Source organism: Lytechinus variegatus, chromosome 3, assembly GCF_018143015.1.
Source record: "Lytechinus variegatus isolate NC3 chromosome 3, Lvar_3.0, whole genome shotgun sequence".
Lineage (NCBI taxonomy): Eukaryota > Metazoa > Echinodermata > Echinoidea > Temnopleuroida > Toxopneustidae > Lytechinus > Lytechinus variegatus.
In genome coordinates this window covers 23,021,423-23,038,560 of record NC_054742.1, presented here as the reverse complement: position 1 = coordinate 23,038,560, position 17,138 = coordinate 23,021,423, and the positions used below count along the sequence as shown (strand labels likewise).

The 17,138-nt window shown below is 34.5% G+C and overlaps 1 protein-coding gene across 1 annotated transcript in view; it reads right to left on the bottom strand.

The window, feature by feature from the left end:
• Positions 1-17,138, bottom strand: part of LOC121411985 — a 49,898-nt gene that overhangs the window by 3,089 nt on the left and 29,671 nt on the right. Inside the window, exons 3-9 of the mRNA XM_041604896.1 lie at positions 4,652-4,724; positions 4,239-4,498; positions 3,483-3,627; positions 2,372-2,547; positions 1,722-1,925; positions 1,051-1,171; positions 273-719 (exon numbers count right to left, since the gene is read on the bottom strand). Of these exons, the coding sequence (XP_041460830.1) occupies positions 273-719; positions 1,051-1,171; positions 1,722-1,925; positions 2,372-2,547; positions 3,483-3,627; positions 4,239-4,498; positions 4,652-4,724 (1,426 nt within the window). The remainder of the gene's footprint in view (positions 1-272; positions 720-1,050; positions 1,172-1,721; positions 1,926-2,371; positions 2,548-3,482; positions 3,628-4,238; positions 4,499-4,651; positions 4,725-17,138) is intronic.

Here is a 17,138-nt window from a genome sequence, read left to right as displayed (position 1 = left end):
TCAATATATCTCTAGATATATTCAGAGCTATTGTTTACACAACTTTGTAAGATACCAGTTATAATATATAAAATGGTATGTGGGGGAAAGGGAAATTTACATATCTTTTATATGTTTTGGTTTGTTTTCTCTCTCTGTGAACCATGATTAGTGCGTTTTTGGTTTACATGAATACCCAGAAACTGGTGTAGGGAACTGAATGTGATACAATGGTCACTGGGGGTGAGTATAGGATAATTAATCCTTTTACCAACCAAGGTAATATTTCTTACCACTTCTACTTGAACTTTGACCTTCTCTTGGTGTCTTAGTATCTGATACTGCAGCCTCTACACTAGCTCCTGTCACCATCTCAGATTTATTTTTCTCCTTCACTGCAAGATTCTCAAGGAAACGCCCTTCACATGTTGCTTCCTTCTCGGTCAAGAAGACAAGTTTAGTTTTCTTCTCTTTCTTGACTCCTTCTAAATCCAGTCCTTCACTGCCTGCATCATTGCCTGGTAGGAGCTGAGGGTCTTTGTTGCTGGTTGACTGGTCAGGTCGGTCTTGGTTTGGTCGAGGATAACCTGTGTCTTCATCACCCCCGAGGATCATGTCAGGCAGGGAGAAAGAGCTAACAGAGCGATCACCGGTCTGGCCATCTTCGTAGTCCAAATCATTGAAGAATTGTTCATCGTTGTTTGGTTCTTTTTCTTGGTTGTTGGCATCCTGAACCATGTCTACATCAAAATGAAATCCATCATTTTTTTTCATAATTTGATTATTTGATTCACATGTTCAAGCCATTATGACAGTATTTTTTTAATAGCTGGATTTATTTCCATTTCACTTACTTGGGCACAGTACATAGACACAGATTTCATCTTCTAATAAATCCATTCAATTATAAATGAATTTGTTAACAAAAATTGACATACAATATTTCAAACATAAATGAATTTGTTAACAAAAATTGACATACAATATTTCAAACATCTGTTACATATATCACTCAGACATAATTTCTCAAACTTACACACAATATTACACAATTTTAATCTAAATTCTTACCTATATCATAACTTTGAAAGTTGTCTTCAAACTGTAAAGGTTGTATTTCCATATCAGAGGCACTTGTTAACCACTTCTTGTAGCTTTTATCAAATTCTGAGCCTTCCTCACTGTCATCGTCCTGTAAAAGAAAACACACATATCATTCATAATTGAGGTCTCAAGATAAATGGAATTCCTACATTGACATTCTGTTCCTTTTCTTTTCTTAATATATATTGCATTCATGTCAAGCAGAGTTCATCATCAAGGCGTCTTCTTTATTTGTTGCATTACTTAATAGAAGATTATATAGAAACCTGCAGGTTCCAAAATAATGTGCATTAGTCAAATCTTAATAAGCAAGGCCCTGTTGCATGAAAATCTATCAGAACTTCAATAATAAATAATCTGTTGCAAATATCACTTTAAAAGTTACCATTTAAAGACAATTATCATTAATGGTTTGTTTTGTGAAAGAGACCAAACAAAGGATATTGAGAGGTTAGCATCATTAAGGCTTTCAACTTTTTTTTTTTTCTGTGTAGAGCTTTCTGTTGCCACTGCCTAGTCCTACAGTTAATCAAGTCTCTTTGAGAGAGAGACAGAGAGAGAGAGGACTAAGATATGTACGTCTCCTGATTGCTTACTAAAATGCATCATCAGTAGATAGGTGAAAAAAAATGACATACCACTTGAAGCCAGGATGGGAGGTATCTAAGAGGTCCTTCATGGCCTTCAAAGTTATTAAAGTCTGGCATGGGATTGTTGTATAGGAGTACACCAGTCTTATCTTCATTAGCTAATGCAGCACGGTACATGAGCTCCATACGTCTCTGGGTCTCTTTCACACGATCCTTGTAGCTGTTGTCCTGTAGCTTCTCATTCTCTGGTACCTGATGAAATTATTCAATGTTAAAGGTCAACTCAATACATCTCCTTTTTTGATTCTCCTAGAGATTCAAGAAAACTTTCAATTTATTGTACATATTGACAAACTAAATTTCTTTGGTTTATAATCATATACGGTTTCTAAACAATGATTAATCATATAATATATTATTCTGGACTTGGGTCTAATTTAAGCCATGGTTTAAGTCTTTGCTAAAATCATGGGAAGCCAGGTGTCAAAAAGTTGTTTACGAAGTACATGTATTCACTTGGCTTTTTTTAATATAATTTCATGTGCTGATAAAACTAAACATCCATCTGTAATAATTTGTGTCATACTTGGTTACCATCGATGAAACCAAAATTTTAGACCACAGTTTGAGTAACACCAGAGATTAGAATACACACCCCAAAATGCATTACACACTTCTTTTAAATTCCTAAATCTCACCTCTGTCTCACTGTAGAAACTCCTCTTTGCTACTGTCTTGTTCTTTGTCAGGCATTCTCTAACAAACGCTCCATATGCATCCTTCAGTTCCAGAGGAATACGAGCATCTGCATACTTGAGTTTGATCTGTGACCTGTCTCTTAATGTATTCCACAAGGTATGAGCTCCAACTCGCCCTACAACAGAGATAACATGGAAGGGAATGGTCTTGGCAAAATGGGACAAAATCATTTGCACTTTCTTTTTGCAAAGCACATCGATGATCAATGATTACATTTCACCAAAGGAAGAATGTTTGAAAGCATCTCATGACCAAATGCATAAATTGTTGTTTCATTTAAATGCAAAAGTCTCCCAAGTCCTACATACATGTGTGTAATTTGTAAAGCATAAAGTAGCATTTATTGCAACTTTTTATGCAGTAAGTTTTAGAGGATAGACAGGTCATGGATCCTTCCTGCTGGGTCAGGTAATTGAGATCAACGCTTGACTTGGTTTTGAATCTAGGTCTCTGTAGAGACCACTCTAACTGAGCTACAATATACATATAATGAGTGACTTTCATCTATTCAACTTTTGGAGCAATACATTTGTCCCTGGTGGTAAGATCATTGGGATGAAATGACTCGGATATAACTCACTACTTTCATGTAAGTAGATAATTACTAGTATTGCACTTCTAACTTCATAAATAACAACTTATTTCACTATAATTAGGGAATTTTTAAATCACCATAGCATTGGTCTTAAATATTTTTTATTGAGAAAGCTTTAGAAAAACAAACAATTAAAAGCAGACAAAAACAAATCTTACATTGCATATTTTTCTTTAAATAAAGGTCATACTATTTATGTATTGATTATATTGTAAACCTTTTTAATTGGGGGGAAGCAAAAAATTAATGTAGAGAAAATGATACAAAAATATTAGAGTTGGTCAACATACATATATATTTTTAGAAATTCAATCCATTCAATTTTATTCAGGGTCTGTTCAGCTGGGGCAAACAATTATTATCATTATTATTAATATTTTATTTTTATTCATTCATTTTTTTTGGGGGGGCCTAATCTTTAAATATTTTGTTATCACATTTACATCTGTCCTTACCTCCCAGTGACTTTACAGCATGTGGCATTCTAATGACCTTCCTACGCTCAGGTTCAATTCTTGGATGAAGGAAATATTCAGCCTCATCCTGACCAAAGAGAGTGTACAACCGTTGCTTGTGAAGAGGCAATTGATCAAATGTCAGCTAATAAGAAAAAAACAATGGTTGGTAAAAATTACTGTATGGTTCATGTTGATGAACTGTACGTTCCAAATATGAACTCCAAAACATGAATTCTCGCCACATTCATATAGCACACTTTAATTATGTACCTGAAAACAAGTAAAACATCATACTTCAGAAAATTTTGAAATCAACCAACAAATGATATTAATGTCGGGTGATTTAAATACCGTATTCTGAAGATAATTGAATTTATACTGGCAGTAATTTGAAGTATCTGCAATCTTAAATTTTAAAAGTATATGTGCATGGACTTATCATGCAATCATTACAAGTTTCATGAAACCAGTCCATTGCTGGATTGACTTTACATTATTTATAAATTAATTACACTATAATTTCAATGACCCAAAGTACCTCTATCATTGACAACACATACACAAAAGGCATACTAAACTTATACCACACACATAAAGGAATACAGGGCGATTTGAGCGCATCAAAATGGAATTTCTTCATAAGACTGGAGACAAGTTATATAGGGATATGCACAAAATTCACACTGATAATCACGATTTGATTTACAAGCAAATATTTTAATTAGAGAAAGTAAAGAGGGGGATCAATCTGACCTCTTCTTGGATGGTATCCTCTGGTTCTTCCATGAGAGTACCTGTAGCATCATGAGGCTCAAAGACACTATCTTCTGACATTCTTCTATCCATTGACACCCTTCTGCTTCCTACCCATTGTCCACCTGGGCTTGGTGGAACATCCTCACCTCCTCCTGTGGCATCTCCACTTTCAGCTTGCTCTTTCTCATCTTTCTGCTTTTTCCTCTCTGCTGCCCTCTCTTGGGCTCTTCTGGTCAGTTGCTCTTCCTTGTCTTTACCTGGAAAGCACAAAGTTGTGAAGAATCGATCATTAAAAACTTCATACTCTTCCAACAAGAATGTTTTAAAGAACACTAAGAAATAACCTCATATTATAAACCATGAAGTAATACGATATCTGAAATAATAGATAAAATAATACTTTTTCTTACCCAATTCATCCTTGCATATCTGTACCAGAGCTTCTTCTGTTTCCTTCTTCTTTTGTAGGTCCGATTCCCTCAGCTGAAAAAGAAACAGAAGAAAAAAAAAGCAAGTTACTGACTAAACAGTGATTTAGGAAACATGTTATAAATGTTCAAAGAGAGCCAACTCATATGCTTTGGGATGGTTACAGTGCTTATAAAGAAAAAGACGACAAATGTAATTAAGATTTTCTTATCTACTCTGCTGTTTTTTACATACATTTCAATTTTCCTTGTTATAAACTTCATATTTTCACCCCCTCTCTCATTAACTCATCACTTTTTTTATTGTATGTACCTTTCACTGACTATCTCTGTTATCGCAACAAGCCCCCCTTTTCTCCCCAACTCTCTCTCTCCCTGATTCGCTGTCCAAACAATACTATTCATTTGTATACTCAACGCTCTCAGGGTCACCTATTGAGCTACAATCACTTAGGGAACCCTCTCCAATTGAGCAAACCAAATTGGCCGCAAATTGGAAAATGGCGTTTGACAAATTCAGCCAATTCTTCCCCAATGAGTCCCTCTTTCCGAAACCACACATTCCTTTGACATATCTCTTTTAATCTAATAATGCCAATTTGTCAACTCGTGTCAACGATTAGGTTACTTTTCATACCTGGCCTCTAAATGTGTCACGTTCTCTCAAATTCTCTCACCCATCTCACCAAAATACATGCTTCCTAACCCTACTATGGCACCACATGCCAACATTGTATCATCATTCTACACAAATGAACTGCTATCAGGATTCCTGTTATTCAGGAAACATTCTTCTTTATTCTACTAAATCTGTATCATTCATGTTTTGGGAATGGTGTGGTTGATTTTATCCAAACATGATCGCGTGCACTGGATTTACCACTGGTTTACTAAGGTTATCATGTTGGCATGTTGAATCAATATAGATAATCTGACAGCTCTAGGATGGATGATCATAGTCTGTAACTGAGATGACATTCAAGAGAACATGACCTACAATTAAAGCACTCTTCTCCCTTAAGTTCCCCAATGCAGATCAAACCCTATTGATGTCAACCATTCTACAAATTTTTAAAATCTTCATGTCAAACAAATCCCTGATATCCCCTCTAAAATCTTTTGATTTGTCTCTCCATCCCTACAATTGAGACTTTGATGAATTTGGCATTCAGCTTCATGTTCAACAAGGGAATTTATCAATGTGGTTATTTTCCCAACACAAATCTTTTTCAATTTCATTCATTCAGTTATTCTCTAAACCAAGATACATATTCCCACCGAATATAGTCACCTTAATGTATTAAGAGCATACAGGTGGCAATTTGATGAGCTCTACAGGTATGGCATTCTTATGAATTAAAAAAAAAGGAGTAAAAAACCCGGCTTGCAAAATGCAAGTGTCATGATGTGAATGAGACAACCCTTTTTCAGCTCACTTTATGTAAATTCTTTAAAAAGAAAGAACTACATTTCTTATTAGATTGATAATACAACACTTTAACAATTATAATAAATCTGCAAAAGTGCATAACAGGTCACAACTGAATAACTAAGTTAGATGTGAAGTTTAAATGTGCAAGTTAAAATGACCATGGTAAAAATGTTATTCATTATTCAAGGTATCATTAAATACATGAACATTTACAAGATTAAGAAAATGTCAAAATGAACAAATGCAGATTTATAAGAGGGAAATTATAGGGAAAAAGACTCCTACTGATGAAATTAATAAAAAGTGAGCTAATGAGAAATTCAGAGTTTACACATAGGAAAAAAAAGATGTACAGTTAAATCAAGATGGGGAGAATGGTAAAACTAATAATGGTAAAAGCAACACAGCCAGCAAAACAAACAAAAAACACTAGTATATTGATTTAGTAGGCCTGTAGCTCTCAAGCTATAGGCTCGTATGAGAGGTATTGGATAGACGTAGTGCATATTCAATGTCATAGGGCATACATGCATGTAATGTAGATAAATATTTTATGGAAACAATAAAAATGAACATGAAAGATATGGTTACTATGTATTATATTTTATTGCAATAGATAAAAGAATGTAATTGTGAACATGATTGGAGAAAATGAAAATTGTAATGATTTAGATGAAAATGGTAGTTGCGGTTGCAATAGTGTGTAGTGTGCAAAATGACAATGTTTAATGGGTGATACAATATACATATTTGTGCTCAAGATGAAGATGATAGTAAATGAGATGTTAATAATTTGGCAGATAATGTGGAGTTTGATATTGAGATATTTGTGCAGTCTGTCATCAAAATATGGTAAAAGTTGTGTCAATATTGAAAATGGGTTCTGAATTGAAGATAAAATGATTATCATAACCATCATCATTATCTTCATTAATCATTATCATCCCCACCACTGCCACCAATGAAACAATCTGTAATTTCATGGATTGCAAATAAATTGGCTGTGTTTAGAACCAATTTGATATCTTGACTGAGTTTGAATCTTGAAAGGTATATTCTTAAATCCCAAATGATTTGAATTCTCATCTTAAAGCTTGACATTGGAATATTAAGGGTTTCAATCTAAATCCATTTTGGGGGTAGTCATAGCTGATCTGGATTTAAAATCCATGAAAGTCTGTGTGTATTTACTGGTTGCAGTGGCCAGGGATGATATCAGTGATGGTGGAGGTGGTGATAATGATCATGAGGTTGTTGTTGATGATGATTGTGAAGTTGATGGTGATGTTGTTGATGATGATGATGTTAATGTTCTTGTTGATGATGATGATAATGATGGTGATTATGATGACTAAAATGTGGTGGTGGTGATGGAATTTACAAATAATAATGATGATGGTGGTAGTAATGATGATGTTAATGCTGATAATGAAAATTAATAGATTGGTGGTGATTAGAGTAGTCGACTTCACTTGGTTATAATAGTATTACAGTGCTGACGTTGCTCAATGAAAAAAAATGCATTTGAGGTATTTTGAGGTGATTACTGGTAGCGGTGAAAGCTACAAATGTCAATCTTTTATTGGTTTGTGGGGTAGAAAAAGATGGAAAGTAATAAAGGTGACGGGATTAATATCTACTACAAATGATATTAACTGTATGGTAAAATGGTTAGGGATTATGGCAGTAGTGATTAAAGCAATATTGATGAAATGTATGGAACAACTTACATTTTCATTTTCTTCAGAATTCATTTTGCCACTTTATGTTAAATGACATGAAAAGGCATGCAAAACAATACAAGGTACGCGATATAATTAAGATGGGAGTTGATGAAGCATTAATAATTCATAAAACAAGATAATGAAATAACCAATGATTGGATGGGTAATATGGCAATAAAAACTTTTAAAACATCATGAAATAATTTGACTCATTGCTAGTCAATGTAACAACATGACAAAGTTGAGATTGATAAACAACAAAAAACTATTTCAAATTAAGGGATTGTAGCCAACAATTCAGCTTGTAATCAATATGCATTGCCTGATGGATGATAAGAGATGACTGGGGTGTCTTACAAATACTGCTTTCTCATGGTGCTAGAAGAAATAAAACAAGGACTCTATGCACCAATAGAAAACAGTAGATGTGAGTACCATTCTTTGCTTGCTGGCAAACAGTTGTCTGTCTTTGTGTCCATCTAGATTTGGTATCAAATGAAGTATTGCACACTTTGCAATACAGCCATTCTTTCATGAGCAAAAGAAAATTAATATAAGTAATGATGTGAAACAAAGTGAAAAATATATAGAATGATAATTATGTGGTTGGGTCATGAGACTTTACTAGAATTTCATCCAAATATGTCACACACTAATGTAGATATTCAAGTTATTATACATCACTGTCCCTCTGCATTCTAGATATATATTTCCATTTCCGTTTTTTGTAAGCTCTGTACAAGAACATTACCATTCACACACATCTCTAGAACATGACAGAGGGCTTTGCAAACCAAACCCCAATGCCTGACATGAACAGGTGGATCTCCTCCAAAGCTTACAAGAGGGTTCAATTTAAAATGTTGGTGGGAATAAAACAGAAGCAGAACAAATAGCCTTCATACCCAAACAATTGAGTTTTATTCTTACAAGTTAAAACAAATATCTTTTAAAACCAAAAAGGTTTGACTAATGTGTTCACATACATGTACATGTTTAATAGGTTGAGTGTGTATGCTGTATCCAACCTTCATTTTTTAAGGCTGATTGACTCTCTTTCAGAATTATAATGAAAATTCCTGTCTTATTTTTTTTTAAAGAAATGTGTATTTAACAAAATAAATCATAGCAAGAACACATGACAATTTCATCTTTTAAAGTACACAACAATTGGTAACAAAATACATTATATACAAACAGAAAAATGTATCACAAAGGAATCAATAATGGTTGTATTATCCAGAATGCATCCCTTCACACAAAACCAACCAGGTTTTTAGCTGTAATAAAAACTGCATGAATATCCCAATCAATAAATGATTAATCTATGGGAGTCAAAAGGTCTGCATATCTCTATCCAGTCATCTATCAACACTCCAAAATGAATAAAACACTAAATGATTGAGATGGGGAAATAAATGCGAGAGAAAAAGAGAGAGAAGGAGCAAGAGGGATAATGGGAGAGAGCAAAAAACTATTCTCCAGTCAGTAAGTGTTATTGTATTGACAGTACGCACACACATGCACAGATGCATATAGACACTTTCCCATAGTTGCCATGGTAACACATCCAAACACTTGATGTGTGCTGAGAGTTGGCTGCCTGACAACCCTTTTTCATTAATAAAAATTATATCATGCAAACAAAATTTGGATATATCCATTTCGTATGACATACAGCTACAGCCTATAAAAATTGTAGTAAAATGTATGTCAAATGAAAACGGGTTGCAGTATAGTAAGCCATCATTTTTTTTTACTGAATCACAGATATTTTACTATTACACTAGTAACATATGCTCTCTCCCAACAGATAATGAACGGGCGAATATTTATTCAGAAAGATCTTCTTCAAATGTCGCATTAGCTTTTTACTATTCAAATAAGAAAAATGTATACTAAGTCCATGACCATGTACACAATCAATGCAGACAATCCTTATACACTACATGTATGACTATGAGCAAATTTGAGTTTTAACAAATGGCTGCTTCCTTGGGGATAATATTAATTTGAGAGATCATATTATATGTACCCCCCCCAAAAAAAAAGAGTTAGGTGATGTCTTATTGATGTATTATACATGTAGTCATTTTAGTAATACAGGAAATTATTTTGCATAGCCAGAATGTGCACTGATCTGCCTGCAAGATTTCACATAGGCTAGAAAAAAGTTTTGCATTTTTTTTCCCATCTTTAAAAATCTATGTGGCCCTATTGGGCTTGTTCACATGCATTATTTCACAAACAAAATTCCTAAAACTGCATCTTCAAATCATTTTCATGCAAAGAAAAGTGCACCAACAGATACATGTATGGCCATGGTAATCTGCCACATATATGAATACGCTTTCACTGAACAAGCTGCATGTTGTACATACATTTATACAGCGAGTTTACAGAATATTACAATATAAAATAATTTATACTTGTAGGTGGTAGAGAAGATACAAATCACTGGTTGATGACATCATCAGGTCTAGTACAGGATCACATGATGAGGATATTCCCCTACAGCTCTGATTTCAACTGGTGCTTAGATTGACTCTGAAAACTGAACACTATCCACCAGTTGCAATCAGGCAATAGAGGAACATTGATGTCCTGTTTGGTCGAGGTGTTCCATCAGCATCTCTTGAGAAACTGAGATCCTCTATACATGTATCATCATTGCAGACTGCACATCAATAATTACTTTGAAGTCGATTCCAAAAATACAAATAATTGCTCTACATCAAAGACTGCACAGAATATATTTGTAATTTCAAACTATAGTATTTTGGGCAATTTGAAATACATGTCTGCATCACGAATGTTCATTTTCATGAGGCCTAGTTTCATCTTGCGGGTAAACAATTTTTTCCATCACATGCCGATAGCATGTACCGCTAGTGAAAATTAAAAAATTATAGAAATATCTAACTGAATGAATCCAAAGCACAGGGGAAAACTAGATCATTCAGTTGATGATCTAAACTGAGATCACAAGAAATCTGTAGTGAATAAATGAGGTTTGTAATATTTGAAGAAAAAAAAAAACATTATGAACATGGTGTTAGGTACACTGTGGTCGACCAATCTCTACGCATGTATTTTATCAAATGCATATAATATACACAGATGTTCATACAGGCAGTCAGGCATGTATCAATAGTGGTTTATTTTGAACAAGTTACTATACAGGAATGTACAGTAAGATTTAACCCTGGTTTTAATCCAGTTCATCTTTTTATGTAGACCTAAGCATGGCTAACAGTGAAGTTTGTCCATTTTTGCATAGCTACATTGTAGGTTCACCGTAATAAGAGCTAAATCCATTACCGTATCAGACTCTAGACTGATCAGAAATAAACATAACCAATTATTTTTATATGGAAAACATAAATATTCATAGTATATAATTTGCTATTGTGATACATACATCAGTGTACATTCAATAACCCCTGAGGAAATGCTATCAACAAATTCTGATAGTTCAATATAAGTGAGAATGCTAATAATTTTAATGAGCTGCATACAATCAAGTATCCAAGTCATACACTAATGATGGTAGAGTGGGCAGTTAATTAGTGCCACTCCATTGCCATTGGGTTAAACGATTATTTTAAAGACCTATGTGATATTGTATAGAGTTTTGAAACCAAATGTGTTATTCAACATTGAGTTATTTACAATTACCTTTATTCCCTTTGGTTGAGATTGTTGGAAAGAGCATGGGGGGTATAAATTTCCAGAATCCATCCTTTTAACCCCTTTCATAAACCCATTCTCCAATTATCCGCCTAAGAGTAATGCGGATAATTCAATAAAAATTGCATTCACAAACTCTGAAAATAATCCGCACTATTTTTTTACGAGCGCCCGACCTGAAAAAAACAGATAATTGTCATGGCAACTGCACACACCCCCTCCGATGGGGTTGTGTTGGAAAAGGGTGACCTTGTGACCGCACCATGGCAATTATCCGCATTACTTAAGAAATGCGTTCATAAAGTCAAAATCTGGTCCCGATGCCGCTATTATGTGGATAATTGCAGCATCGAAATAATGCGGATAACTCTGGTCCCGCTCCGATTACAACCAAATTATGCGGATATCATCCGCATAATTGGGTTTATGAAAGGGGTATTAATTCAAACTCTGAATAAAGTGTTCATGTGCAGATAACAATGGAATACATAAATAAAATAAAATCTTTTTACTGTGACAGATGACAATAGGCAACAATACCACGATTGTTCTACATTAAATAGTTTTAAGTCAGTTTTTATTTCAAAATAAAATAACTGTTTTGCCTAGACACAAGCCAACAAGGCCATTAGCCATGCTTTAATTTAATGAGCTTCATAATAGACAGGACTGACAAATTATGAACATAGGAGTATGAGTCAATATACATGTATGATCATAGACACCTCTCAACCCTTACAACCTTTGACTAGAGGCACTTTTCTGCCTCATTTCATTATGCATAAAAAGCCAGGTCATCATCAGTCCAAGCTAACACTAGACATTTTAACCCAAGTACTACCCTTACCACAGAAAAAGACAAAATAAAATCATGAGCAGCCCAAGTAGGGGCAGTTCTTGCTTAAGCCTAACAAGCCGTGATCTGGTCCTGTTGCAGGAAAAAAAATCAAGTACAAGTCCTGAATATGCATGTCTGATATTCACAAAATCAAGTTGCATTTGATTTTAGGGATGCATATACTCGCAAATCTTTATGTGACAGGCCCCGGTCTCTAGATTTTTATAGAATCACATTCAAACTTTGTATATTTTAACAATGCTCATAACTTTGTAATTTTGAAGGAAACAACAACAATTATTTATACCCATTTAAAGCATTATAAATTCTACCACGAATATGCAAAAGTTTGTTTATAACTTGAATTTCTTATTTCAATATTTGAAATGAAACGCAATCCAGGAATTTCATAAACCGTTAAAATTTATGAAAAACAAGGGTCTTAGATCACTTAGTAATGCCATCCATATTATGCACATGATTGTTAGCATTATAAACTTTTTTTTTTAAATTGTAAGTTTGTGAAATCACTCAAAAGTGCCACATCTCGGTCGGTTTTATGACTTGTGCACTTTATTCAGAGATTGCTATAGTGTAGAAACAATGTTGAGAACAATTCATAAGATCAAAGGATCATAGGAGATATGTTTTAAATAAAACTTCTTCTCTTATCCTTTTCTTTTATCATAAAAAATTTCATCTGAAATTTGTACAAGTATATAGGGTTGACACTTGACAGGATTTCAGAAAAACTCCATTTTAAAAAAGATATACAGTATAATATGACTACTTTTGGGCTTCACATTTTGAACAACATGCGATGGTCTATCATAGGAAATAAATTAACTCAAGGCAAAATTTCAGTATGTCTTTAAATAACCTGGCTAAGTTGATACATAGCAAGGGTTTTTTTTTACAAAAACCCCCACAACAACAACTTCAGTAGACTTGGGCTTGGAATTCAGAGAAGTAACACAAACAATTCATGCTATTTGCACCTTCATTACAAATTATTATAATAATAATAGCAGTATATTTACATGTACAGAGGGTAGCCACTTCAGCTTGCTAAAACTGTTCTCCAAGCGGGCCCTGCTATTATTACCCAGAGTTAATTATGAGCTTTAACTGATCAGAAAATTTTGATATTTTTTAAAGCTCTTGCTGGTGAAAACAGGCTTATAAAAAAAGCCCTGCAGTACATACTAATCCAACTTCAATGGTGCCTACAAATAGCACTCACTCTTCATGTAGAGTATGCATTATGGTTTTTATTAATACCATGGACCTACATTTATTATACCAAAGACAATAAAATAAACCTTTGAATTTTTAATATTGACAGTCTGTCATATCGTTGACATTCATCCGAACCATCATATCAGTTAATTTTGGTTTTAAAAAGAAATTCCAGTAGTTGCAGTAAACACGGATTTCATGAGAAAGTCTGTAAAGCAAGGCTTAATTGTCACTATATCATCGAATACCTAGATCTGGTACAGTTACATAAACTGGACTTAGTGAAATCTTGAAATCTACGCTGAAAACTGTTCACACTAAAGATCCCCAACACAGATAAGCGCATGTGGGACAGTGTATAATTGTTGCTTTGAATGTCGGGCCCGACGCTCTACCCGAATCCTGTGCTTATTTGCTGATTTCTCAGCAATTACACAATTTCTTCCAGAATCCTTTGGCACATATGTTTTATTTATACAAACAGACACTTAATTGGTGGTCATTGTATTGGATTCTGTACAAACTCATTTTGATATCGTTACCAAAACTAGCATTTACCTTTACGTGTACTGTAACAGAGCGATATGTTATGACTAACCATGTTTTCAATGCGGGCGGTCAGCCAAACCATCATATCAACACGGCACTGCATAGGCTTTGCACGTGAAAAGCGATACGTTTTGACTTATCATGCGCATTGGAATCGCGATCAGTCAAAACGTCAAAACCGAATTACAAGCATGTAGCTCTTTTGTGATATTTTCTACCATCCTTAGTTTTGTGTAAAATAAGGATACCAATGTCAAGCAATTGTCTTGGTCTTTCCAACCATGTATTTTTCTAGCAATGAATATATGTTGTTAAGTGGGGGAATTAAGTGTGAGAATTATAATAAAGTTTCCCTTATAAAAATCGCCAATGGTATTTGAATGGTGCCGAATGGTAGTTGAATGGTAATCTGAATGGTAAATGGTACGCGAATGGTATTTAAGTGGTGTTTCAATGGTAAGTTCTTAATGGTAATTGGTAGTTTATTTAATGGTAAATGGTATACCATATACCGAATGGTGTTTCAGTGGTATGTGACTAATGATATGATTGGTATGATGAATGGTATACCATTTACCCAATGGTGTCTCAGTGGTATTCAATGGTGTCTCAGTGGTATGTGCTTGTAATGGTATGATTGGTATGATGAATAGTATACCATACATCCAATGGTGTCTCAGTGGTATACAATGGTGTCTCAGTGGTATTCAATGGTGTCTCAGTAGTATGTGCCTGTAATGGTATGATTGGTATGATCAATGGTATACCATACACCAATGGTGTCTCAGTGGTATACAATGGTGTCTCAGTAGTATATGCCTCTAATGGTATGACTGGTATAATGGATGGTATACCATGCACCAATGGTGTCTCAGTGGTATACAATGGTGTCTCAGTGGTATTCAATGGTGTCTCAGTAGTATGTGTCTTTGATGGTATGACTGCATGGTATACCATGATATACCCAATGGTGTCTCAGTGGTATACAATGGTGTCTCAGTGGTATTCAATGGTGTCTCAGTGGTATGTGCTTGTGATGGTATGATTGGTATGGTGAATAGTATACCATACATCCAATGGTGTCTCAGTGGTATACAATGGTATCTCAGTGGTATTCAATAGTGTCTCAGTAGTATATGCCTCTAATGGTATGACTGGTATGATGAATTGTATACCATATACCCAATGGTGTCTCAGTGGTGTCAAATGGTGTCTGAGTAGTATGTGCCTCTAATGGTATGACTGCATGGTATACCATTATATACCCAATGGTGTCTCAGTGGTATACAATGGTGTCTCAGTGGTATTCAATGGTGTCTCAGTAGTATGTGCCTCTATAATGGTATGATTGGTATCAATATGGTGTCTTAGTAGTATGTGCCTAGTGGTATATAATATAATCATGTTGGATAATTGTAAAGCTATAGTGGCTTAGTGGTGTTTGCCTAATGAATGCCATTTGTGTTAATGCTGAATGATATGCCCAATTGCATTACCCATTAACATAATTCCGAAGATTTAAAGAAAATATATCAAAGATTAAAAGGTATTTAGAGTTAATTAAATATTTGACCTGTGACTTTTATGCGAGCAGCTTCCCCAAATCAAGTGTAATCGCTCATGATTGTAAACATGGTCTCTTGCATTCTTTTAAATTGTCTTTGTCCTTATTAAGTAAAAGGTCTATATGTGTTTAAATATTATTGATCCAGTGGTTATGATACAATATTATAAATTTGTTATATTTTACTATTGTACATAAATTTAAATCTGATGCAATGGGTGCATGCAAAAATAAAATCAATCGGTCAATGAAATCTTTTTTGATAAAAAGGGTTTTAATTTTTAATTAATAAGTTTTATTCTATTTTTATAATCATTTTGCTTGTTTATGGCCGCTTTTTATAAAAAGAACTATATATTTAGTGTTCCAAGAAGATATTTGCAATCAATCCCAAAATTCGATCAGATGCAAATTTACAGGTGATGATACATTAAGTTTATCTAGAACATATCAATTTGGATTTTTTATGGATCAGTTGCAAGTTTGCAATGAAAAGTATGACTCTCATGATTTTGGAGTCTGAAATTGATTTGCGTTCGATTGCTTCGATTGCAAGTTTCTTGCAATGCCCCATATTTTGCTAAAAATGAATTCACTGTTGGTTGTCTTGGTCCCCCAACCTCTATCAAATTCCCATCCGCAAACCCTGATTTGGTCTGTCTGCAACGTCAAAAGCCCCATCTGACCCATTTGTACGCTATTATAGCTGCTTCCAATCATGAATTATTTCACCCTTTTTTTTACAAATGATATTTCCAAAATTCTAATTCTATTTTAGGCTCTAAATATTCTTTCCCACTTGTGGACGGCGTTTATAAAGAGGAGAGCTATTCTATAGGCCGGCATTACTTGATTATCCACATGGTCTTGCTCCCTCACCCCTATCAAAATTCCCTGCCGCCATACAGGGTATAGTACAATGTAACAGAAAAGAAATCTACTGAATGAAATCTCAATTTCAATCATTACAAAAGCAAATTAAAAGGGAAGAGGAGTGAGTAAAAAATATATATATAAAGGGGAAAAAACAAGAAAAGAAAAAAGGCAAAGAAGAAAAGAAAGATTAACAGAAAAGAAAAAAAGACAATGAAAATAAAAAAGAAAATAACATAGAGAACAGGAAAAAAAAGTGAAGGGATCGAAAACTTTTTTCATAGATTCCAAGATCCAAGGAAAACAGTGGCATGCACTCACGCCATCATGGTTTCCAACCCAGAACCAATCGAGAGGAAAAAGAAGACACCCCTGATTTGGTTTTAATTCACCCCCCACCCATATCGGGATGTGTATTTATCTTGGCGAAGAAGTCCCCTCCCCCCATATTTTGTCATAATTTATCCCCCCCCCCATATGCTTTGGCGAGAGGGGCCGCTTGGCTGCTTGCCAGGTAGCTCTATTATACGTGTTGTTCTCGCACTACGCACGCGCGAACG